This window comes from Bactrocera tryoni, chromosome 4 (genome assembly GCF_016617805.1).
Source record: "Bactrocera tryoni isolate S06 chromosome 4, CSIRO_BtryS06_freeze2, whole genome shotgun sequence".
Lineage (NCBI taxonomy): Eukaryota > Metazoa > Arthropoda > Insecta > Diptera > Tephritidae > Bactrocera > Bactrocera tryoni.
Genome location: NC_052502.1, coordinates 67,313,461 through 67,334,546, shown reverse-complemented (window position 1 = coordinate 67,334,546; position 21,086 = coordinate 67,313,461). Strand labels below are relative to the sequence as shown.

The 21,086-nt window shown below is 38.9% G+C and overlaps 2 protein-coding genes across 4 annotated transcripts in view; one reads left to right on the top strand and one right to left on the bottom strand.

The window, feature by feature from the left end:
• Positions 1-5,557, top strand: part of LOC120774046 (flocculation protein FLO11) — a 40,891-nt gene extending 35,334 nt beyond the window's left edge. For both annotated transcript variants that reach the window (XM_040103348.1, XM_040103347.1), the window contains exon 5: positions 54-5,557. In XM_040103348.1, coding sequence (XP_039959282.1) covers positions 54-4,325 — 4,272 coding nt within the window. In that variant the 3' untranslated portion in view covers positions 4,326-5,557. The remainder of the gene's footprint in view (positions 1-53) is intronic.
• Positions 5,555-17,169, bottom strand: LOC120774045. Of its 2 annotated transcripts, none has more exons than XM_040103345.1 (7): positions 17,050-17,169; positions 16,626-16,751; positions 14,261-16,441; positions 13,794-14,054; positions 11,982-13,728; positions 9,767-9,981; positions 5,555-7,990 (listed from the first exon to the last, which is right to left on the bottom strand). In XM_040103345.1, the coding sequence occupies exons 1-7, from the start codon at positions 17,155-17,157 to the stop codon at positions 5,621-5,623; spliced, it is 7,008 nt and encodes a 2,335-aa protein (XP_039959279.1). In that variant the 5' UTR covers positions 17,158-17,169; the 3' UTR covers positions 5,555-5,620. The 2 variants fall into 2 exon arrangements, with proteins under 2 accessions (XP_039959279.1, XP_039959280.1); XM_040103346.1 differs by lacking the exon at positions 17,050-17,169 and adding an exon at positions 16,829-17,014.
• Between the last annotated feature and the right edge of the window lie 3,917 nt (positions 17,170-21,086).

Below are 21,086 nucleotides of genomic sequence, written 5' to 3'. Positions count from 1 at the left end.
TAGTTGATCTTTCATCGTTTAGAATTGTAACTTAAGACTTTTTCTCCCGCTAGGAACTTTATACGCGTCCGCCAGTTACGAAAGTAATCGACGCCTATACACCACATCAACCTATCAAATTCCTCACACCCGACCCCAGCGCGCCGCTGAAAACCGAAACTGCGCCAGCCGGCAACTTCGCAGCTACAACTTACAAGCCTGCCTATTCTTTGAAGACACAGAAAGTATTTGCACCCAACCCGACCACATATCATCCACCACCACCAGCGCCGGTCATGTTTAAGATGACATCGTCGGTACAGCAAGAGCCAAGCGACGGTTTTCAACCAGTTACAAATAGCATAAACGATGGCGATTATCGAACGAACGTGGAACGTAATCCAACACCAAAGCCGGTGCAGCGTTATAGCAGCCATTATAATGCCAAAACTGCAGAGTTTCTCAAGCAACGCAAGCCAGCAAAGCACGAGACGTCCACGGTGCGTCCGGTTGCGGATGTTTTGGAGAGCTTGGGCATTGTTGGGCAAACACAGTCACGCAACCGCTTCCCCATCGATGATTACTATGCGGCGGAGAGTGCGCCACAACCGGTGATATCAACTTATGTGCCGCAGACCGTAAGCCTTACGGATCTCAAGGAATTGCAAGCCTACAATCTCTCGCCAAAAATCAGACCTGATGCTTATTCCAGCTTCAAACCGTTAAACATTGGTGAGGAGATACGTGTCAAACCCGAAGTCGAGGGTTATCTTACACGTTTCGGTATTGTTGGCGGTCGTAAAAAGAAGGACTTGAAGAAGGGAAATAACCTGAAGAGTCATAACGCTGAGTTAACCGCTGGTGAAAGCGAAATATCCACAGCCAAGGTGCCCAGACGTGGTACAGCTGCCGCGGCGAGCACTGAACTCGAAAAGCTTTTAGTAAACTTACAAGAACTGGAGCGCTTAAACGTCAATCCCAAAGCGCTAGGTCCCACCACAACTATACGTCCAACAACCAGTAGCACTACAACTACAACAACAACACCGGCGCCCACCACACCCAATTTAATAACGAACGGCGCACCCATGCTGATAGAACCGAAGAAGCCACGTAGACGCATTGACCCAAATATCGACATCAATTTCGGTAATACGGGCAACCATCAGACAGAAGCGTCAAACACAGATCAACTTAGCAAGTTGCTGGAAAATCTACAGGAATTGGAAAAGCTGCGCATCAAACCAGATAATGCGCTGAAAACTATCGCGCCAGCGACTAATGCCGCGCGCACAGGACCGCTGCAGTACGCGACGCCCACGCCACGCATTGCGAATTTGTTGAACCGTTTCAATGAGCTCGCGCCACAGACCACGCCCGCCCCGCGCAGTTCGGCGCAAGCAGATGCCGCACAGTTGCAAGATGTACTGCGGCAATTGCAAGAATTTGAACTACTGAATGCGCGCACCACAACAAAGAAACCAAAAGCGCAGCCGGCGCGTGCTGGTGGCGGTTTACTTGCCGGACTGGGTGGTCTGCGCGGCGCTTTGGCACCAACAGATGTTTTCAATCTACAGAAACTGCTGACGGATGATCGAGAGCTGGAGCGTTTGTATGAGCAAGCGCGCGCTGGACAGACTGGCCGAAAGGTGACAACAACCACAACAGCGAAGCCTACAACCACAACTACACAGCGCGCTTTGATATTAGGTGATTTAGATGATTCGGAGCTGCAGCGTCTGTTTGAGCAAGCGCGTGCACGCACAAGTACCACAGCAGCGCCTACCACCACTACGACCACTACAAGCACATCGCGTACGCCGGCGCCTAGTTATCGCGAATTTGAGCAATTGCAGAAATACTTTGCGGAGTTGGAGAGAACGCGCACCAGCACAACCACAACTACAACGACAACAACGAGCACTACAACACCTGCGCCCACAACGACAACAACACCCTCAACAACAACATCGACGACAACTTTGCCACCTACCACAACCACAACCACCACGACCGCGGCACCGTTACCAGCTGTTGGTTCGCTAGACTTAGCACAGCGCATTACCGACAGTCTTGGCGCGCAAAAGCCCAAAAAAGCGGAGACTGACAACGCTCAGCTGCAGGAACTCATCAATCGCGTACAGCAGCTGGAACGTTTAAACGCCAAAAACGAGAAGAGCATACGTGCCACCACAACAGATACACCGATACCCTTTGTTGGCTTCACCACGCGTAAAGTTAACGCGCCAAGCTCCGGCAGGTCTAACGATCAACGCACGCCCTCGAATGATTTCGCGCATTTGCAGGAGCTCTATCAGCATGTTGCAAGCGCAGAGCAAGACGCATTTGGACGCATTGAAATCTCTACAGCAGCCACAGCGGCAAAGCCTTCCGCCAAGCGCACGCAGAAATTCGCGCAGAAAATCATCGACATCACAAACGACACCGGCTCAGGCAGCAGTCTCCAAGAGGTGGAGCCTAACGAGTTCGTGCAATTGCAGAAGTTGTTGAGTAAAGTCAAGGAGTTGGAGCGCGTGAAGATACACGGCGTACATGGCATTGTGCAACCAGCCACGCCCGCACCGACTGTCGGCAGCTACACGCGCGACTTCACTGACTTAACAAATCTAGTTACGTCCGCGTCGGTGCACACGCCCACGGTACACAACTCGATTGGCGCGCATATAGTCTACCCCGAGAAAACGCATGAGTACAAACCATTTGAAGACATACTTAAGGAAGACTATAGGGAACCGATTGGAATGAAAACTCATGAGGGCAAGAAAGACAGCGCTGTGCTGGAACCGACATCTAGCGAAGAATTGCGTGAGTTGGCAATGTCAGTGCCTGCGAACCCCAAAGGTTCCTCGTTTGATAAGGATTTCGAACAATACCAAGAGTTCTTCAAAAAGCTGGAGGATGATGAACGCACTTCGTACAAGAATATGCAGCCGCCTGTGATCTACAAGACCGTGACTAAGGAGCCGCCACGTTTCGTTGTCGCGCATAAGCCGCATGAGGTGCAAAAGCCCAAGAACGGTAATGTGCAACAAAAGGCAGATCTCGAAGAACTACAGAAGTTGTTGAGTAACGCGCAGGAGCTTGAGAAGTTAGGCGTCACTCTACCGACAGAGTTATCAGATCAAATAGAGACCAAACTGACTAAACATGCCAGCAATGAAAGAGCGGAGAAGCAACTTGAGACGGTGACAACACAACCGGTGCATATAGTCACAGCCGAACGTCCTAAACCCAGCTTGGCGCTGCACGACTTGATAAACCACGTAAGCAAAGCACCCAGTGTCGAGCATAAGGACACAAACGCTGGCTACGCTGTTGTAACTCCCGAATCTACAAGCGCTGAGAATGACATACAAGACTCCAGCGAAAAGGAAGCTTTCTTTTCGTTAACCACACCTAAATCACTTGTACCGAAAGAACCGAAATCTACCACACCGAGTACTTTAGATCTGCCGGTTTTCAGTGCAACTAAGATCATTGAGGCCGCTATTAAGCGCGCAGCTAACAAAATAGGCGTCTCCACCGAACAAACGCTCGGTTTCCAGAAACGCAGCGACACGGATATTTACGCTGATATGGATCCGGGTAGTATGGACGATTTAATGGGCGAGTTTAGTGAGATGAACTATCAGCTGGCTTCACCGGATGCCGCAGTCAGCGACGCCATTCCAAGCAAACAGGAAACTGTTGCCATGGAGCAAACTACCACAGCTGCTGACGATGCCGACATAACACAAGATTTGCATGAACTGCAGCGCTTGATTGGCAATTTACAAGAGCTGCAGCGACTTAATCTTACTGTTTCATCCGAGTTGCTGCGCCAAGCCGATGCGAAGTATCTGGAAACGTTGAAGAAACAACAAATGCCCGCCGATGACACCACGAAGAATAGACGTCAAAGTGTGACACCCACAGTAAGCGGGGCAACGGACGAAGCCGGCACGAGCACAACTCCCAGCGCAAGTACGAGCAGCTCACAGCAGAGTGCGCCCGTTGACGATGCAGACATAGCGTCACAGCCAGTAGACATTGCGTCAGCCGCGAATACTAATAGTGCCACAGCTGATAAGGTGACTAGTGATAGCAGCAGCACAACGACTACGGAGGAGCCACGCAACGGTTCGCTCGCCGATCTGGAAGAGTCGTTCGGTGGCTCTGATACGAATAAAGAGGAACCAAAGCCGCCGAAGCGTAAAAACGGTTTCTATTTTCTAGCCGATTGGAACTCTTTCCTGGAAGTGGGCGACGGCGATGATCAGGTGATAGTACGTCTGAGTCCAAAAATCGGCGACCCACGCCTGTTCATACCAGTCAAAATACCATAATTGTTGCTGCACCTGGAGCTGTAGAGACTAAGTGCAAAAGCAGAAACTATAACTTTTGTAAATATTTATTATTAATAATTATATGCGTAGGGTATTGTCAGGAGGTTAGCTTGATGTGGATGGTGTTGAGTGCTAGTAAGGGAAATTCAATTTATAAGTACAAGGGGCTTAAAGAACCGAAGAGACATCTGAATAGTTCATTGAGCTTTTTGAGAAGCTTTTGTAAATCGGAACTAAATTCGGAGCATTGGTTTGGATCGAGTGTTAATAAGGAAATAAATTTTTAAGTACAAAGGGCTTAAGGAACCGAAGATACATCTGAGAAGTTCATTAAGCTTTTTGAGAAGCTTTTATAAATCAGAAGTAAATTAGGAGCTACATCTGTCGAGGTCGAAAGTGACAATTCCCTAACCTTCTTGACATAAACTAGAACCTCGACCACTATCCGGCATGTAACTTGTTGAGGAAGTAGCTTCGTTTTATTGCTTTCGATGTTCTGAGAAAGAATTGATTTTTAAGCGGTTGTCCACTACTGGGAGAGTTTTATTAATATTTTGTCAGAAATTTTGGAGTCAAAAATATGCTTCCGAAAGTTAGAGCAATATTCGAAAAAGTAACAGAACCGGCGATATTAAATTATTTGATTAAGAGATTACCTCGTTGGACAGTTAGAAGTAAGGAAGCTTCCAAAATTTATACACTTATTTATGTCTTGTACCCACAGGAGATCAGTATGAAAAGAAAGATTTTTCGAAGTTACGAAGAACAGTGACTGTAGCGAAGAGCTCCGAAGAACTGTAAGGGACCTCTGAGCTTTTCAAGCTAAAGACTTTAGTTCTCAGTTCTGAACTATTTTGTTCTCTAAACTGTAGTGTCTGCAATATAAAATATATCTCGTGTGTAACATGATTTTTCAGCGTTCTGGGATCGTGTTTTCATGTTTCTCTTCGGAAGCTTTCCTCAAACTAGTTTCAAATAACGTGAGCGAGAACTCTAACTTCTATCTAACAAGTTCTCCAGTTTTAGGCCACACTACGACGACCACATTTTGTATAATTTATTATTAAATTTGGTAAAAAGAAGTAACAAGATAAAAGCTGTATGATCTTAGATTTATACTGCATAAAGCTTTGCAAGCTTTAAGCGTTTCTAGCACGTAAGCTGAGTCAATTTAATATGAGTCTTAATATTTAAGTAAACGATAAGTGAATAAAATAGCCCATTTTTAACAAAAAAAATATAATTTCTAACTTTATTTGCATAATAAGCAGAAACATTAAAGTTACACAATTTTTTTAAGAGCAAATGAAGTTTGTAGGTACGCGCAAGGACGCGCCTGCGCCTACAAAGCGATAGAATACAACACGATCGGCAAGCGCGACGGCTAAATGCGGTTGCGTGACCAGAATATCGCTGCCCTGCAGCATAACCGAAAATACTTTCAACACGCGTTCAGCGCTTTTAAAGCGCGTAAACTCTACGAAGCCTTCTACGCCGCGGTAGGCTAACACGCGCACTGTACAACAGTCCTCCACGTAGGCCAACAAGGTTTCGCTAACTATTTGCATGGTAATGAGAGAGCGCGGTTGAAGTGCGCTTATAGTTTGAAAGCGCGTGCCGCTCAAAACGTCCAAATATAAAACTATTTCCGCTTGATGAGCGCCCACAAGCTGCGGCGCCGGCAAAGTAACCGCGAGTAATTCCAACGGCGTTTGTTGCGTCAACACTGTAATGGGTAAAATTTCACCTTTGCCAAGCGCTGGTAAATTTTTACTGTAGAATTTCAACCAAGTAGCATTAGCGATGAGCAGCTCGCTGAAATTGGGCGGCATTACAATCGCGCGCTGTACTAATTCGTTGTTGTCGCTGGTTGCGCTCGCAAACATTTCAAATCCGTCATCGGTTGGCGCTTCCGTTGTAGTAACTACGGTCGCCTCCTCCAACAACTGTTTTCTAAGCGTGCGCGCGGTATTTCTCAGATAGCGCTGCAGCGCGCGCACACGCTCAATAACCAAACTTAGTTCCAAAGCATGCGTTGCCATGGCATTATCGTCGATCAGCTCATCAACTTGCTCTTTACTATTAGCCAATATGAGCACATCGCGTACTGTGGTGCCTAAATTGTCGACTATCGTCGCCACCGTCATATCCGTTTCGTCGTCATTTGTCGCGAGGTAGCCTTGTATTTCCGCCATATCCACAATGTGCGGCCATAAGATTTGCACTGTGCGCGCGGCTAAAATTTGTGCAGGATTTTCTGGCAACTCGTGCACATGCCACTCGAGTTGCTCAAAGCTCGCATTCGGATAGATTTGCTGTTCACGCAACGCTTCCATAATGGCAATGAAATCCGGCACTAAGTGTTCGTCGTGCAAATCCGTCTCCGGTATGCTGAGCTGTGTGATGTTCACCTCCAGTCGCAAACGATAATCCAGATCATCTAGCACTTGTAAGATGACATTCCGGAAATCAGCAAAGTGGTAAATGTGCGACTCAGTTGCATTGGGTTTGAGCACTGTTCCGCTTAATTTGTTAGCCTGCGGACTGAGCACGCGCTGGTAGTAGAGCGGCAGGCTGTAACGCGGCAATGTGGTGCGCTTACCGCGCGCATTTAACGCGTCTTCATCGTCCTCAGTGTCATCATTGTAGAGCAATATCACTTCGCCATTGCTAAGCATGAGCGCCTGCGAGTGGTGCGGCACAAAGCGGTAGCTAGCATTGCCCAACCAATTGGGCAGCAACCAGGTGCTGGTGGGCGCCTGTTCAACTAAGTTATAACCATACACTGTGTCATCGTGTACGGCATACAATTTTGGTGGTGCATGCGCTGAAAGCCACAAATCTGTTGCGGGTTTTTCGAAAGTCTTTAGCAAAGTTAGCTGTGTACCAGTTAGGCGCCAGGAATTGAGCGTGCCCTCGGCGCCTGCTTTGTTGGTTACAAAGTCAATGGTGTTTGTTATTGTTGTTGTATCGTCAACCGTTACCGCCTGATCCAACTGTCCCGCGACAAAGTCGACGACACTCTCATACTTTGAGGTATGCGCTTTCCATTTCATTACATGCGTGCGCTCGCCTGTATTTATGAGCAAATAGTTATCGCTCGCTTTTTCTAGCACAAACGCTGCTTTTATGGTAAGGTTTTCCGACATCTGCTCTTTACTAATTGCGTGCATGTCTAATTCGAACGCGCGCTCCAAGTATTTCAAGTGGTAACCGCGCTTCTGCTGGCTCTTCACCAAAGTTCTAAACTTTTCACATAAATCTACATAGTCCGCGTCTTCACGCGCATTGCGTAGTAGCGCGCCGAAGTTAAGCGGCTTGCGCCGTCCAGCAGTCATGTAGCTAGGCAGTGTGGGTCCCGAGTTCACAGTCAAGATGCGCGCACTCCAGTTGCCGGTTATGAATTGTTGCGGCTTGTCGCGCACACGCAGCACGTTTTCAAACCATTCATCCATATTTATACCAGAGACATGGTATTTCGTTTTCAATTCCTGTGCTGCGACATTTTCAAAGTACAGTGTTGATTCAAAGTGCTGATCACCATAAAGTGTTGCCACCTGTTTTAGGTCCTTATCATTGTTTATCGGCGCATTTGTCTTGAGAGTTTTTCGCACCAAAGCCGATTGAAGTGTGAGCGGTGTGTTAACTATTTGGTTGCCATGTTTCTGAAAATAAATATGATAAAAATAAGAAAACTTTATAAGTTTTCGTGCAAAAATTAACGCGTCAAAATCTTACTGAGAATTCTGAAGTCCTCTTTCTTGCAATATTATATAGCGTATCAAGTAGAGAGCAAGCAGATCAACCTATATTGCTCTGTACCAACTCCCGGCTGAACTTCAGAATTCGCTGGAAAATGACGATGCTGCGATATTCGCCTTTCCTGACATCGGAAGATGCTTTTAACAATACGTTCCACGCAAGCGTCATCAAGGCATTGGATAAAAGGAATGTGGCGGCTCCAGTATGCAGATGGATAAAGGCTGTACTGCGTACTAGAATAGCTGAATCATTTTGGGGGAGCGAAAGGTTCGCCTGGGCACTACGAGGGGCTGCTCAATGAGTAGAGTTCTAGCTCCCCTGTTGTTCTATCTCCCCTGTTATTGCGAGAGGTATGCCGATGGCGTTGTCATAATGGCGCGAGGTAAATTTTGCGAACCCTCTCTGCGACATAGTTCAAAGGAGCTTAAATCTAGCTAGTGGATGGTGCAATACGGTAGGGTTAAATATCAACCCGAAAAATACAATCATCGTACCTTTTTAAAAGCAAAGATCTCGTCCAGGTATGAGGCCTCTAACACTTGGTGGCAGGGAGTTGGAGGTGTCTAAGGAGGTTGTCCGTGGATTAACACTGTCCATAGCCACCAAGGAACTCATGATAAGCAGACGCTTAACCGGCAGCTGCGGGGGCTGCCAGACAGGTATCACCAGGTGGCTGTATATCAAGATCGCCTATCGTCACTTATGGAGCGGTTGCTTGGGCATCGAAAGCATGACAGTGTTCGATAGGCTTTCAACTATCGAAGCTGCAAAGACTCGCCTGCGTCTGCGTTTCAGCGGCTATGCGCATTTGCCAACCCGCAACACTTGAAGTCACCGCTCGATCTAGTGATCAAACCGACTGCGAAGCATACCATGCTCAAAAAATGAAGGCCTTAGGGGAAGACACACCAATAGGCCTTCTTGAGTTCAGTGGTACATTGACGGCTCGACAACACCGGAAGGCATTGGAGCAGGCATTGCAAGACCGCAAATCAAACTATCCATATCAATGGGACGTTTTCCGAGCATCTTGCAAGTAGAAGTCTTTGCTATAAGTTAGTGTACAGAAATCAATCTCCTTCGCAACTATCGCAACCAGTGTATCGCTATACTCAAAGATAGTCAAGCGGCTCTAAAAGCGATCTCAGCTTATTAGGTTAAATCACTTTTAAAGGAGGAGTATGCAGGAAGGTTGAGCCGCCGCATAAAGGGGTAGCCGGCTTGTCGCGCTCTATACAGATTGTGGCAGTGGTAAGGCAGAATATAAAGAAGCCGAATTCTTGCTATCTCTGCATCTGATTTATGCTGGTTACCACTCAATCGGATGTTACAGATATGCGTGAAGTACCAAGAAATCGAACAAAAGCTCCAAGAATAATTGTTTACTCTTAAAGGCCCATATGCTTGCATCTGCAAAGTCAATTTTAGGAATTGGCATTGAGGACAAAATTTCTGCGTGGTTTCAATACTTCTGAGTAAAAGAGGTCAAAGACCTTCACAAAGCATTGCTTACTACGTTTCAGCCCAAGCCTTATCTCATGTATTATCTACACTGTTATTGTGGTTTTTACTACTTTGTTTCAGCCCAAGCCTTATCTCATGTATTATCTACACTGTTATTGTGGTTTCGTAAAATTTGGTTAAATATAAGTTTCTGCTTAAAACCACAAATTACTCACCATTAAAGTATTTTCGTATTCCTTCTGTAAGTCCACGCCGTTAATCGCGCCTTTTACATGTATCTGTCCATTTAAGTTGAGTTCGGAAAATGTAATGTTTCCTGTTAGATTCTGAGCTGTATGAAGCGTGACGATTTGTGACAGATCAATGTCGTTCAAAAAACTGGCATAGAAGCTATTGCCATTTAAGCTGCCTGGTGCAAATGTGAGGTATTCTGGAATTTGAAAAATAAAGTTGACAAAAATTAAGGTAAGTCTTAATTTTGTGATTGTTGAGTTAAAATAAAGAATTTTTAAGTTTTGAAATCGCCTGGGCTAAGTATAAATTCATCTTGTCCGCTTTTAGATCCACTCACCTTATATACAAGTATATATACGTTTTTCTTGGCGCATTTTCAGTTTTTTGTCACCTAATTTACTTTCATAAAAAGACGCTTAGTTTGATCGCTGTGTCAATAGCTGCTCTAAGGTTTGGATCTCCGTCTCATAGTTCGTGAAACATGATACGATCTGTATTCGGTTTCCTACCTAAGATACCACAGAACTCCATTATCAGTCCTTGTTTTTCGAGGTATATCTTCGACATATACTATATGAACCGTCTGGTTAAAAGTTTTGGAATCAGCTCTTTTCTATCCTTAGAGATAACCTAACTTGGGACAGATTAGTCACGGTAGAGAACAATGCAAACGAAAAGCGCTTAAATAGATAAAAGATTTCGGTATCTCAAGTAGGTGATGTAAGAACACGTTAAATGGTAAAATTTAAGTTGAAATTGATCCTATTTGACTTTTAACTAGAGAACTCGTTAGCGATGTTAGGCTTTTGTCCATTGTGTAAATGATCTTTTGTGTAATTTTAGCATAGGTGTTATTCAGTATCGGTTAGGATAACAGTTAAATTTTAATATTCCGTGGTTCATGGTAGAACTATACGGAAATTCATCTCAGTATAGTCAGTGTTGCAAATACAGTGACTCTCCGCATGTTCAGTTGGATACCCGTATTAACAAGTTTCCTAAGTTTTATGGTATTTTTTGAAAAAAAGGTGGCAACTCTTTCAAGGATTATTTTTAACTGTAATGCTACTTATATTTCAACTATTGGCTGTAAATATTAGTAGCTTAATGCAGTTTAGTGAATTAAAAAATATAAAAATATGGCAACCCTGCTTATTATTTCAACGCTGTCTAACTTAAAATTTGAAATTAAACTCTAAAGCTTCTATTTAGATACTAGTTGGATACCTCTATTGACAAATTTTTACTACAAACTTTTATTGTATTGTTAAAAAAAATAGGTGGCAACTCTTACAAGGAATATTTTTAACTGTAATGCTATTTATATTTCAACTGTTTGCTGTAAATATTAGTAGCTTAATGCAGTTAAGTGAATTAAACAAATATATAAAAACATGGCAACCCTGCTCGAAAATTATTTCAATGCTGTCTAACTTAAAAATTTAAATTAAACTTTAAAGCTTCTATTTAGATACTAGTTGGATACCTCTATTGACAAATTTCTAAAATTTTATTGTGTTGTTTGAAAAAAAAATAGGTGGCAACTCTTCCAAGAAATATTTTTAACTGTAAGGCTCCTAATATTTTAGCAGTTTGCTATGAATATTATTAGATTAATACAGTTTAGTGAGTTAAAAATTTATAAAAAATATGGCAACGCTGCAGAAAAAATATTTTCAATTTTTACCCTAACCAAACTTCATTAGTTTGTTATAAATACTGTAGTAGTACTATTCTTTTATTTTTACTTAATTTTTTTGAAAGAGGTGGCAACCCTAAACTTTTTTCTTTCAACGCTTTTGAGTAACGCCCGGAACCCATAGAACGCGACAGACTGCAAGCGACATCTGTCCAATATTAAAATACGCACGTTCTTATGGACACAGTTATGTAGTTGTTCAGCTGCCTCAATAACTGTGTCCATAAGAACGTGTGTATTTTAATATTAGAAAGATGTCGCTTGCGGTCAGTCGCGCTCTATGTGTTCCGGGCGTAATGCAGCGAATAATTTAAAAACGTCATTCATATCTTTTCATTGAACGATTAAATGTAAATCTATATACATATTTAAAGCGTGACGGTATTCCGTTGCGCTACACAAATTCGTTGCAATCGAACGTTTTTACAATTAACTCAAGGAAGAAAGGAGTTTTATAGTCAAACGAATCTTCATATTCTCTTCAAAAGCGTACTTACTAGTTATCTCCTGCGGACGATCGAGCCGCAAAGTGTCTGTGAACCACTCAAGCAACGTATGACCATTCAAAATAGAGGCCACCAGCTCCTCGCGCACCAACAAAGTGTGCGCACGCACCGGTCCCTTGAAAGTTAACGGCGCCTTGATCAACACCGGCTGCGGCTCATTCACATAGACGATATTGGCGAAGAGCGCCAGCAAGTTGTAACCGTTCAAGTTGCGTATGTACGCGCCCTTATCTATGCCAACACGTCCGCTGAAAGTATTTCGACCCTTCAGGATACAAGCTTTATCCTTGTACACCAATTCGTCGAAGAAATGCGCCAGATCTGGCATATCATTGAGTGCGCCAAACACTGTTAAGTCTTGTAGTTGCACTTGTGGCGTATTGAAGTTTACGACGCCCTGCACGATGAAAGCTTGCGCCGCGGGATCAAAGCGTAGCGCGCTGCTAAACACCGACATCGGTTGTGCATTCAAGGCGCCCGTAATTTCCAGATCGTTGACGTAGAGATTACCCAGGAGGCGTACGGAGCCGCGAAAGTTGCAAATAGTCTTCTTCGTCGCAATATCGGTGAATTGTATGCCATTCAGCGCGTCCACATAAGTGTCACCCTGGACCTGTACGTTTTGTGTAAAACTTTTTGGCGCCAGAATTTGCGTTGTACCGTTGGCGGGCGTGCGTATTACCATATCTTCGATGAAGTCGGGTAGATCAACGCCATTGTAAGTACCTTCAACTTGCAGGTTACCGTGCACGGTGAGCGGTGCAACAAATGTCAGACTATTGCTGAGATAGTTGGGACGATTTAACCAAATAATAGTCAATTGCAGATCCTCATCGAAGCGTTGCTGATTCAATTTATGCACGTGCACATCACCTGTGACGATGACATGATCCACCAAAACCTTGCCGTCCAACACCATATCCGGCAGCTCGTCGATATCATCAATAAAGCTCCATATTAAAGACGAATTTATGCCCTGTATCTCATCCGTCTCCAGACCGTGTGCGAGCTTGAGCTCGTCCACAAAAATGTCTCCAACTTGCGGCACCTCAGCAGCTTGACTATACGTCAATTGAACGGCATCCAACATCACGTTGCTGTCACCATTTATATCGCCTTCTATTTCAGCCAACTTAACAGTTAGTTGGTCAAAGTGCGCTTTGGGTAAATGCATATCCTCAAATATAGTTTGGTAGTTCTCAACGATAGGCAGTCCATTCAAACTGCTCATGACCTCCACTGTATCTGTTCGGAGCGCATTTTCAAACGTCAAATTGGTGTGTAAAGCCGACTCCGGCTCGTCGATCTTGAGCGCGTTTTGTGTGAGCTCAGCAATGTCTACACCATCGTAGTAACCGCTAAGTGTAAGGTTTGCGAAATACAAGTAAGCTTGTAAATTGTGTATAAACAAATCTTGTTTCGTATGCGCCGGCACGAACTCCGTCAACGGTATGCCGTTTACTTTGTCATCCAAGACTTTAAAGTCTATAGGCATATGTACCTCGGTAAAACGCTTTTTGGCACTCACATTTATAACGGTTGCAGGATCAGCTGGTCGTTGCACGATATCAGCCAGTAGCGGCGCTAAGGGTTGACCGTCGTACTTGTCTTGAAGTACGAGCTTACCGAGCACTTGCAGCTCCCTGAAACTGCAGATTGCTTCCACCTGTTTGGTGTCCTGCAGCGTGGGATTATGTGGAATTTTGCCAATATCACGTCCACGCGTGGTGCCATTGAGCTTTTTTAGAATAGTTAAAGTTATTAACATTTATACATAGTAAATAGAGGAAGCAGTTAACTTACCTGAAACAGTTCGGTAACTTTGAGTTCTGAAAAAGATGGTAAGCCGCGCCATGTTTGGTCACCATGTAATGTAATGGCATCGGAAGCATTTAAACCATTTAGTAAGCCCTCCACGTCCATAGCATTTGTGCTGAGCGTGCTTGTGAATGTCTTCTCTGCTCGCACAACACTAACTGTAGGGCCATTGGACCAAAGAAAGTCTTCCGGGAAGCTCAAAGAGTTTAGAGTAGTGAGAGACACTTTGTCCGCTAGTATTACTTCCTGAGTTTGGAGCATGCAAAAATTATTCCAAATTAATATTTGTTATAGACTAATTACTAATCTCTAAAGGAATATTTGATCTCAAGTATTTATAGCCTACAATCTTCAATTAAAAGAGCAAATGATTTTAAAAGAGCGCATATATAAAAGCGAAAATTTACTACAATCAACAATTTTACTCCTCTGTTTTTTGTAAATAAACTCACCCCATCCACTTCGAGTTGGGTCAAATCAACCGGTTCGTTTATAAGCACCATATTTTCTTTTATATCCCGCCATGGCATGCCATTGATCGACTCGAACTCAATGTCGCCATCCAAGACGAAACTATCACTTTCTATGCCATCATCATCCTCATCTTCGTCCTCAAGATCTTCCTCGAAAGCGGCACGTGCCTTGGCCAAACTTACACGTTCCAGAACTCTCAAGTTCTGCACATTCAATACACCGTCCAGTTCCAGCACACCATCTTGTACATAGAAGTTATCACCGTTTTGTTGCTCAACAAAGAGTTCATCGACTTCCAGACTATCGAATTTCAGGTGTGGAAAGATCAGCGTTTCCGTTAACGCGTCACGTCTGTGACGACCACTATTTATCTCCGCCTCCAATTGCTCTATGGCTGTTATCACCAGATCTAGATCAATTTGTGTATCCTCATCCGTCCAGCGGTAATCATTTACATAGATTTCGCCAACTTCGCCGGCGTCTATGCTGAATTCCGGTGTTTGTAGCTCCTCGAGTGCAGAGAGATCTGGCTGTGACTGCGGAACGCCATTCTCCGTTGTTTGCAGGAAAACTTGTGCTTGTGCAATCAAATCATCTTGTTCCTGCACCCAATCCTTTAGGAAAGCGTAGATCTCCTGCAAATCCAAATACTCCGAATTTTTCGCCAACAGCTCTGTGTGCAAACGAAATAGACCCGATTCCGCATTGTGACGCGGCACAATTAACGACACTTCAGCGCCGCGTCTAAAATATGCGGCGCCCTTGAGCCCACCGTCGCGTTGTATGTCCAACATGCAACTGGCGCCGTAGACTGTGTGCGCGCCCAACTTACATGGTACCGGTATGCTAAGCGTAAATGCGTCACCATCCCAAATAAGTGTCTCCAGCACGGTAAGACTATGCGTACTGAAGTCCACATAGTGCTGCACGAGTAGTATGAGATCGTCGCGATACGTACGCACCGGCACGGGAAAGAACAACTGCACGACACCAAAATTTTGCGACAATATTGTCTTGGGCACAAGTTCACCTTGCTGGTAGAGTAAGATCTGCGGCTGCTGGCCACCAACAGCAATATAACTACGTCCACCCATACGAAAACCAGCTACCGACTCAATCCCTGTGGATGCGATATGCTGCTTGAATATGAAGCGTAGATAATCAGTATTATCTGCACGCGGATTGAAGGTGTATATGGCGGCTGTGTGATTCTGTGGTACGGCTAGTATTAGATCACGTCCCGTATCGAGCAAAGTGGTTTCGGCGCACGGAAATTCCAATTGCATACGTTGCGCAATCCAAAACTCACGCGTACTGAGCTGAAACTGATAGATGTTCAGCGTATAAAAGCCGGTGTGTGAAGACTGATTTGTAGAGACAATCAAATAGTCCTTGCTTTCGACAGTAAAGTAGGTGAGTCCAGTAATGGTATTGCCCACCACCCACTGCCAATACAATTCAATATTACGCGTAGCGTTATTAACACGATACCACAGCACACGATCCTGTGCCGCGACCAGCATTACGCCCTCCGTTTGTCCTTGCGCATCATTCCAAAAAGAATAGGTGAGCAAATAAGTTATCGGCTGGCCTACTTCTAACACACTACCCGCCTGATATGCCGCACGCTCCTTATGCACAACCAACAGATTGTGCTCACGACGTCCGATGAAATATTCATCGCCATCGTGCATTATATGCGCCCACTGCTGCACATCGTCGCCAAGATCGAAGCTGAAATCCTCTTCGATGGACTTGAGTATTAGAGTTTCACGCACGCGTCGCTTGGAAACCTCCAACCGCTGCAACTTACGCATATCGAAGTCCTCTACTTCCTGTGTGCTGGCCTCCACCACGTTCGGCAAGTCCGCTGCATCGCTGGGCTCGGCGACGCCTACTAATTCATCACTAGGTTTGACCTGCGCGTCACCCACGACTTTTTCAAGCACCTTGCGTCCAGCGCCTTTTGTATTGAATTCTTTGATGAGTTCTTGGACTTGTTGATCATTCTCCGTTGGATGTGCTTTGCTCTTGCTGATCTCATCACGTATTGCTTGGACTTCGTCGATACGCTGCTGGGTAACCTCCACTTTGAACTTGGTTAGATTGGGTGTTTTTGTACCGTTCTCCGCTAACCAGGTGGGTTGCACAATTACGCCCTAGCAGCAAGTAATAAAGACATATTTGGCGTATAACGGTATGGGTGAAGCAGTGAAAATTTTTAACAATGTAAAGTTAGCGGTATTTTGCTTACGTAATTATAAAAAAAGTTCATTCTTGAGGAAAAAATTCAGGTATTTACGAAACCCAAATATATAGCGGCAGAAATTTGCCGCTACTCACCTTCGCCGGCGTATTTTGCTGCTCGTTTTCCAGCGCTTCATTGAGCTCACCACGTATTTTCGCGATCTCCTTGAGCTTCGCTTCGGACAGCGCCGAGTTTTTGCCAGCCGCATCGACGAATTGTTGCTGCAGAGATGAAAGCACAGATCTTTTATATTTCTAGCCATTTTTATTTTTTTCAATAGCAGCGCTGGCTGGCTTACCTCACCAATGAAGCAAATAAGCAATAAATGTACAATTACAATTATTTTAATGCGCTTAGGATTACCATGCGACATTTTAGTGAAATTATGTATACAAAATTTAATAATTCGACACTAAGTACAACATACACTCATGCATATAACGTTTTCAAAGTTTTTACGTAAAAAATATTATTTTTGTATTATTTCTGTAATTTTCTTGAAATGCTAATCACGCTTACATAGAAATAGAAACACACTGCAAACACGCCAATTATAAAAATGGTATCAACCAATATCATATGGTACATTGTACGTGCATTGTAATAACTGTTCATATCCAGACACATCTTTTGTAGACTTTTGTTGTAAAATATTTGTTGTGATATATTTATGACTGCTGAATTTCAACTGAATGTGAGTATAAAAAAGTTATGGGTGAGTTGGCAGGCTAGAGTTGGTATGGGACGTGAAGGAAATAAAGCAAAGAATAAAAAAATAAAAGAAAAACCAAAAAAAAATAAAAGAAAAACAAAAAAAAATAAAAGTATATAATCAATTAAAATAGCATTAAAATATTATAAAATAATTCAAAGACTTAAAAAAATTATTACTATTATAATTTTTTGTTTTTTTTTTTTGTTTCACTAAATAATTTGATTTTATGTGCTGTGGAGTAAATGAAGAAAATAATTTAAAAATTAAAAAAAGAACAAATTCATTAAAAAAAAATAATAAGTTTATATATACATACATTCTGAAAAAACATTATAAAACTAATATTTAAAACTTAAACAATATTTTTTTAGCGGTTATTTCTTAGCAGATTTTTTTTAAATAAAAAATATTAAAAATTATATAAAATATATTTTAAATTAAAAAATATGTTAAACTTTTATTAAATTTACATTTTATTTATTAAATCTTTTTTTTTAATTAAATAAATAAATATTTGACATTAAAATAATAAATTTTTTATGTGCTGCGAATGAAGAAAAACATATAAAAATTTAAAAAAATTAAAAAATAACCAACAAATTATTTAAAAAACTGAAAACATATAAATGATCAAAAATAATATAAAAACTATTAAAAAACTTCAAAAAATATGTATTTAGTTCTAAATTATGCTGTATATTGTTTATTAAATTTATTTATTTTTGCTATAAAGATGTTTCAAGTAAATAATTGACTTGAGTTAGCTAAGATGATATGTGTTGTAAAGTAAATTAAGAAAAAACTTACTGAAAAACTAAAAAAGAAATTAAAAAAGAAGAATTAAAAATATTCAAACAAATTAAATTAATTTAAATTATTAAATATAATATAAAAAACATTTTTATTTATTTTTAAATTTTATTTGTTGAATAAAAAATTAACAAATATTTTAACAACTAAAATAAAATTAAATTATTAAATATAATATAAAAATAACATTTTTATTTTTTATTTATTTTAAATTTTATTTATTGAATATTTTCTTTTTTAAATTTATTTTTATTTTTTGCCAAAATAAATTTTTGAAACAAATAACTAATTTTTATATACTGTGAAGTAAATGAAGAAACAATTTACTGAAAAATTAAAAAAGAAATTAAAAAAGAAGAATTAAAAATATTCAAACAAATTAAATTAATTTAAATTATTAAATATAATATAAAAAACATATTTTATTTATTTTAAATTTTATTTGTTGAATAAAAAATTAACAAATATTTTAACAACTAAAATAAAATTAAATTATTAAATATAATATAAAAATAACATTTTTTATTTTTATTTATTTTAAATTTTATGTATTGAATATTTTCTTTTTTAAATTTATTTTTATTTTTTGCCAAAATAAATTTTTGAAACAAATAACTTATTTTTATATACTGTGCAGTAAATGAAGAAACAATTGACTGAAAAATTAAAAAAGAAATTAAAAAAGAAGAATTAAAAATATTCAAACAACTTAAATTAATTTAAATTATTGAAAATAATAAAAAATATGTTAAAAAACTTCATGAGAATATCTGTTAGCTTTTATTTATTTTATATATTTTGTATTCAATTTATTTTTCTTTTTTGCAAAACTAAATTTTTTGTAAACACAAATAATTAATTTTTATGTTTTGTTAACTAAATCAAAAAAAAAAACTTATTGAAAAATTAAAAAAAAAAATATTTTAAAAAAAGTTTAAAATATTTTTATTAATAAATGTTATTATTAATTTTTATGTTTTTTAGAACTAAATCAAAATAAAATTATTGAAAAATTAAAAAAAAAAATATTTTAAAATAAGTTTAAAAATATTATTTATAATAAATATAATTAAAAATTAAAAAAAAATATATACATATATACAAAAAATAAAAACTTATTTTTAGCGTTTATTTGTTTTATTATTTTTTTATTACACTTATTTTTTTTTATTTCACTAAATTATTTAAAGCTACTTTCATTTTATTAAATTTAATGAAACTAAAAACATTTCATTTTAATTTATAATAGTTTTTTTTTACATCTTGTAATTATTATTTTATTTTTGTATATTATTTTTTAATTGTTGTGTATATTGTTTAAGCTTAATTAACAAAGTGTTTTAATTAGATATTACTTTACTTTTACTTAATTTAAAAACAAAAACAGAATTGAATTATTTAAGGTAAATTTAATTTTAATAAATTATATTAATTTATATAAACTCTTTTTTACTTAAATTAGGTTTTATTATTAATAAAAATAAATAAATTTAAAAATTAAATTAATTAATTTAATAAAATAATTAGCAATGTATTATAATGTACAATATAACTTAACTTAAATTGCTTAAATTATTTTTATATGGTTTTAAGCTAAATTTAATTTTGCTAAATTATATTAATTTTATATATGTAGTTTAATTATTTGAATTTATTTTATTTCCCCCTTTTTATTTAAACTTAAGTTTATTGATAAATATATTAATATTTTAATTAATTGTATTTCATATTTTATTTTTTAATATAATTTAATTAAATAAAATCCAATTGTTTTGATGTACTTTTATTATTTTACTTACTTAAGTTTTCAATAATTAATGTAATTTAATTTTTTAAAATTCGTAATTTGATTTTATACAAATTGAACTTTACTTAAATAAGGTTATATTAATTAATTTTAATTCAAATTAAATTACTAATATTTTTTTAATACATAAATTTTCAAAATTTTTGTTATTTTATTTAATCAGCTATATTGCAATTTAATTTTACCACAATTTTATCTTAAATATTTTTTAATTTTATTTTGATGTTTTATTTCGTTAATTTAATTTAACTCCATTAAACACAGCTATTTTTTTTATTTAGTTAAGTCTATGAACATTAATTCTTACAGACTAATGGAGAATTATGTGGTTATGTTATTTTTTTTTAATTTTTATTTTTTTTTTTATTTTTTATTTGTATTTTTTTATTATTTATTTATACTTGATGCTTTATTTTACTTTATAATTGCAGAATTTTACTTAATTTAGTTCATATTAATTACTTTTAATTTAGAGTAAAATTATAATGATTATTATATTAAATTTCATCATGTTTAATTTAATTTTTTGCAATCCAATATAATTTTACTTTATATTTTTTGATTTCATTTTGAATTAATTTACTTTTATTTAAATTTTTTATGTACTTTTATATATTATTTATTACACATATTTATTGATACAATTTAATTTATTTTATCATGTAAAGATTTAGTTTTACTTTTATTTAATTTAATTTTTTATATAATTCTGTTATTTTTATTTTATTTCGATTGGATATAATATTAATTTAATTAATTTAATTTATTATTAAAATTTTTCTTTAATTTTTTTCATGCATATTTCTGTTTTAGTAAAATTATCACAAAAAATCATTTATATCAGCAACAATATTCCATACCGCCCTGCTGGTGTGCTCCACTGTAATTGTTTTTAATTTAACAGCTCCTCCAATAAATGTTACAAACACATGCTGTTAGCCACTTAACAGAGCCCCAATCAGCACAGCTCTACAGCAACTAACCAATAAATTCTCTATTGACAATGTACACAGCGCAGTCTCTCACTGCACCAATTTGCTCTCAAAGTTTATTATCTTTGCACGCTCCCGCTCTGTTGTTCATTTTGTTTGCCGGTCTCACGAAAATAACTGTGTGCGCACATTTATTGCTCGCCTATCGCTTTGCCAATTGGCATTTATCTAATTTGTTTCAACATCTTGTGTTTATAGTGTTTGCTATTGTTGTTGTGCTTATCGCAGTTGC

Excerpts from the sequence above, each read along its gene's own strand:
- LOC120774045 (XM_040103345.1), bottom strand. The coding sequence starts at position 17,157 with ATGTGTCTGGATATGAACAGTTATTACAATGCACGTACAATGTACCAT. Across the intron at positions 13,729-13,793 it reads AAGTTACCGAACTGTTTCAG|CTCAATGGCACCACGCGTGG; the intron begins GTAAGTTAACTG and ends ATTCTAAAAAAG. Across the intron at positions 7,991-9,766 it reads AATACGAAAATACTTTAATG|AAACATGGCAACCAAATAGT; the intron begins GTGAGTAATTTG and ends ATTTATTTTCAG.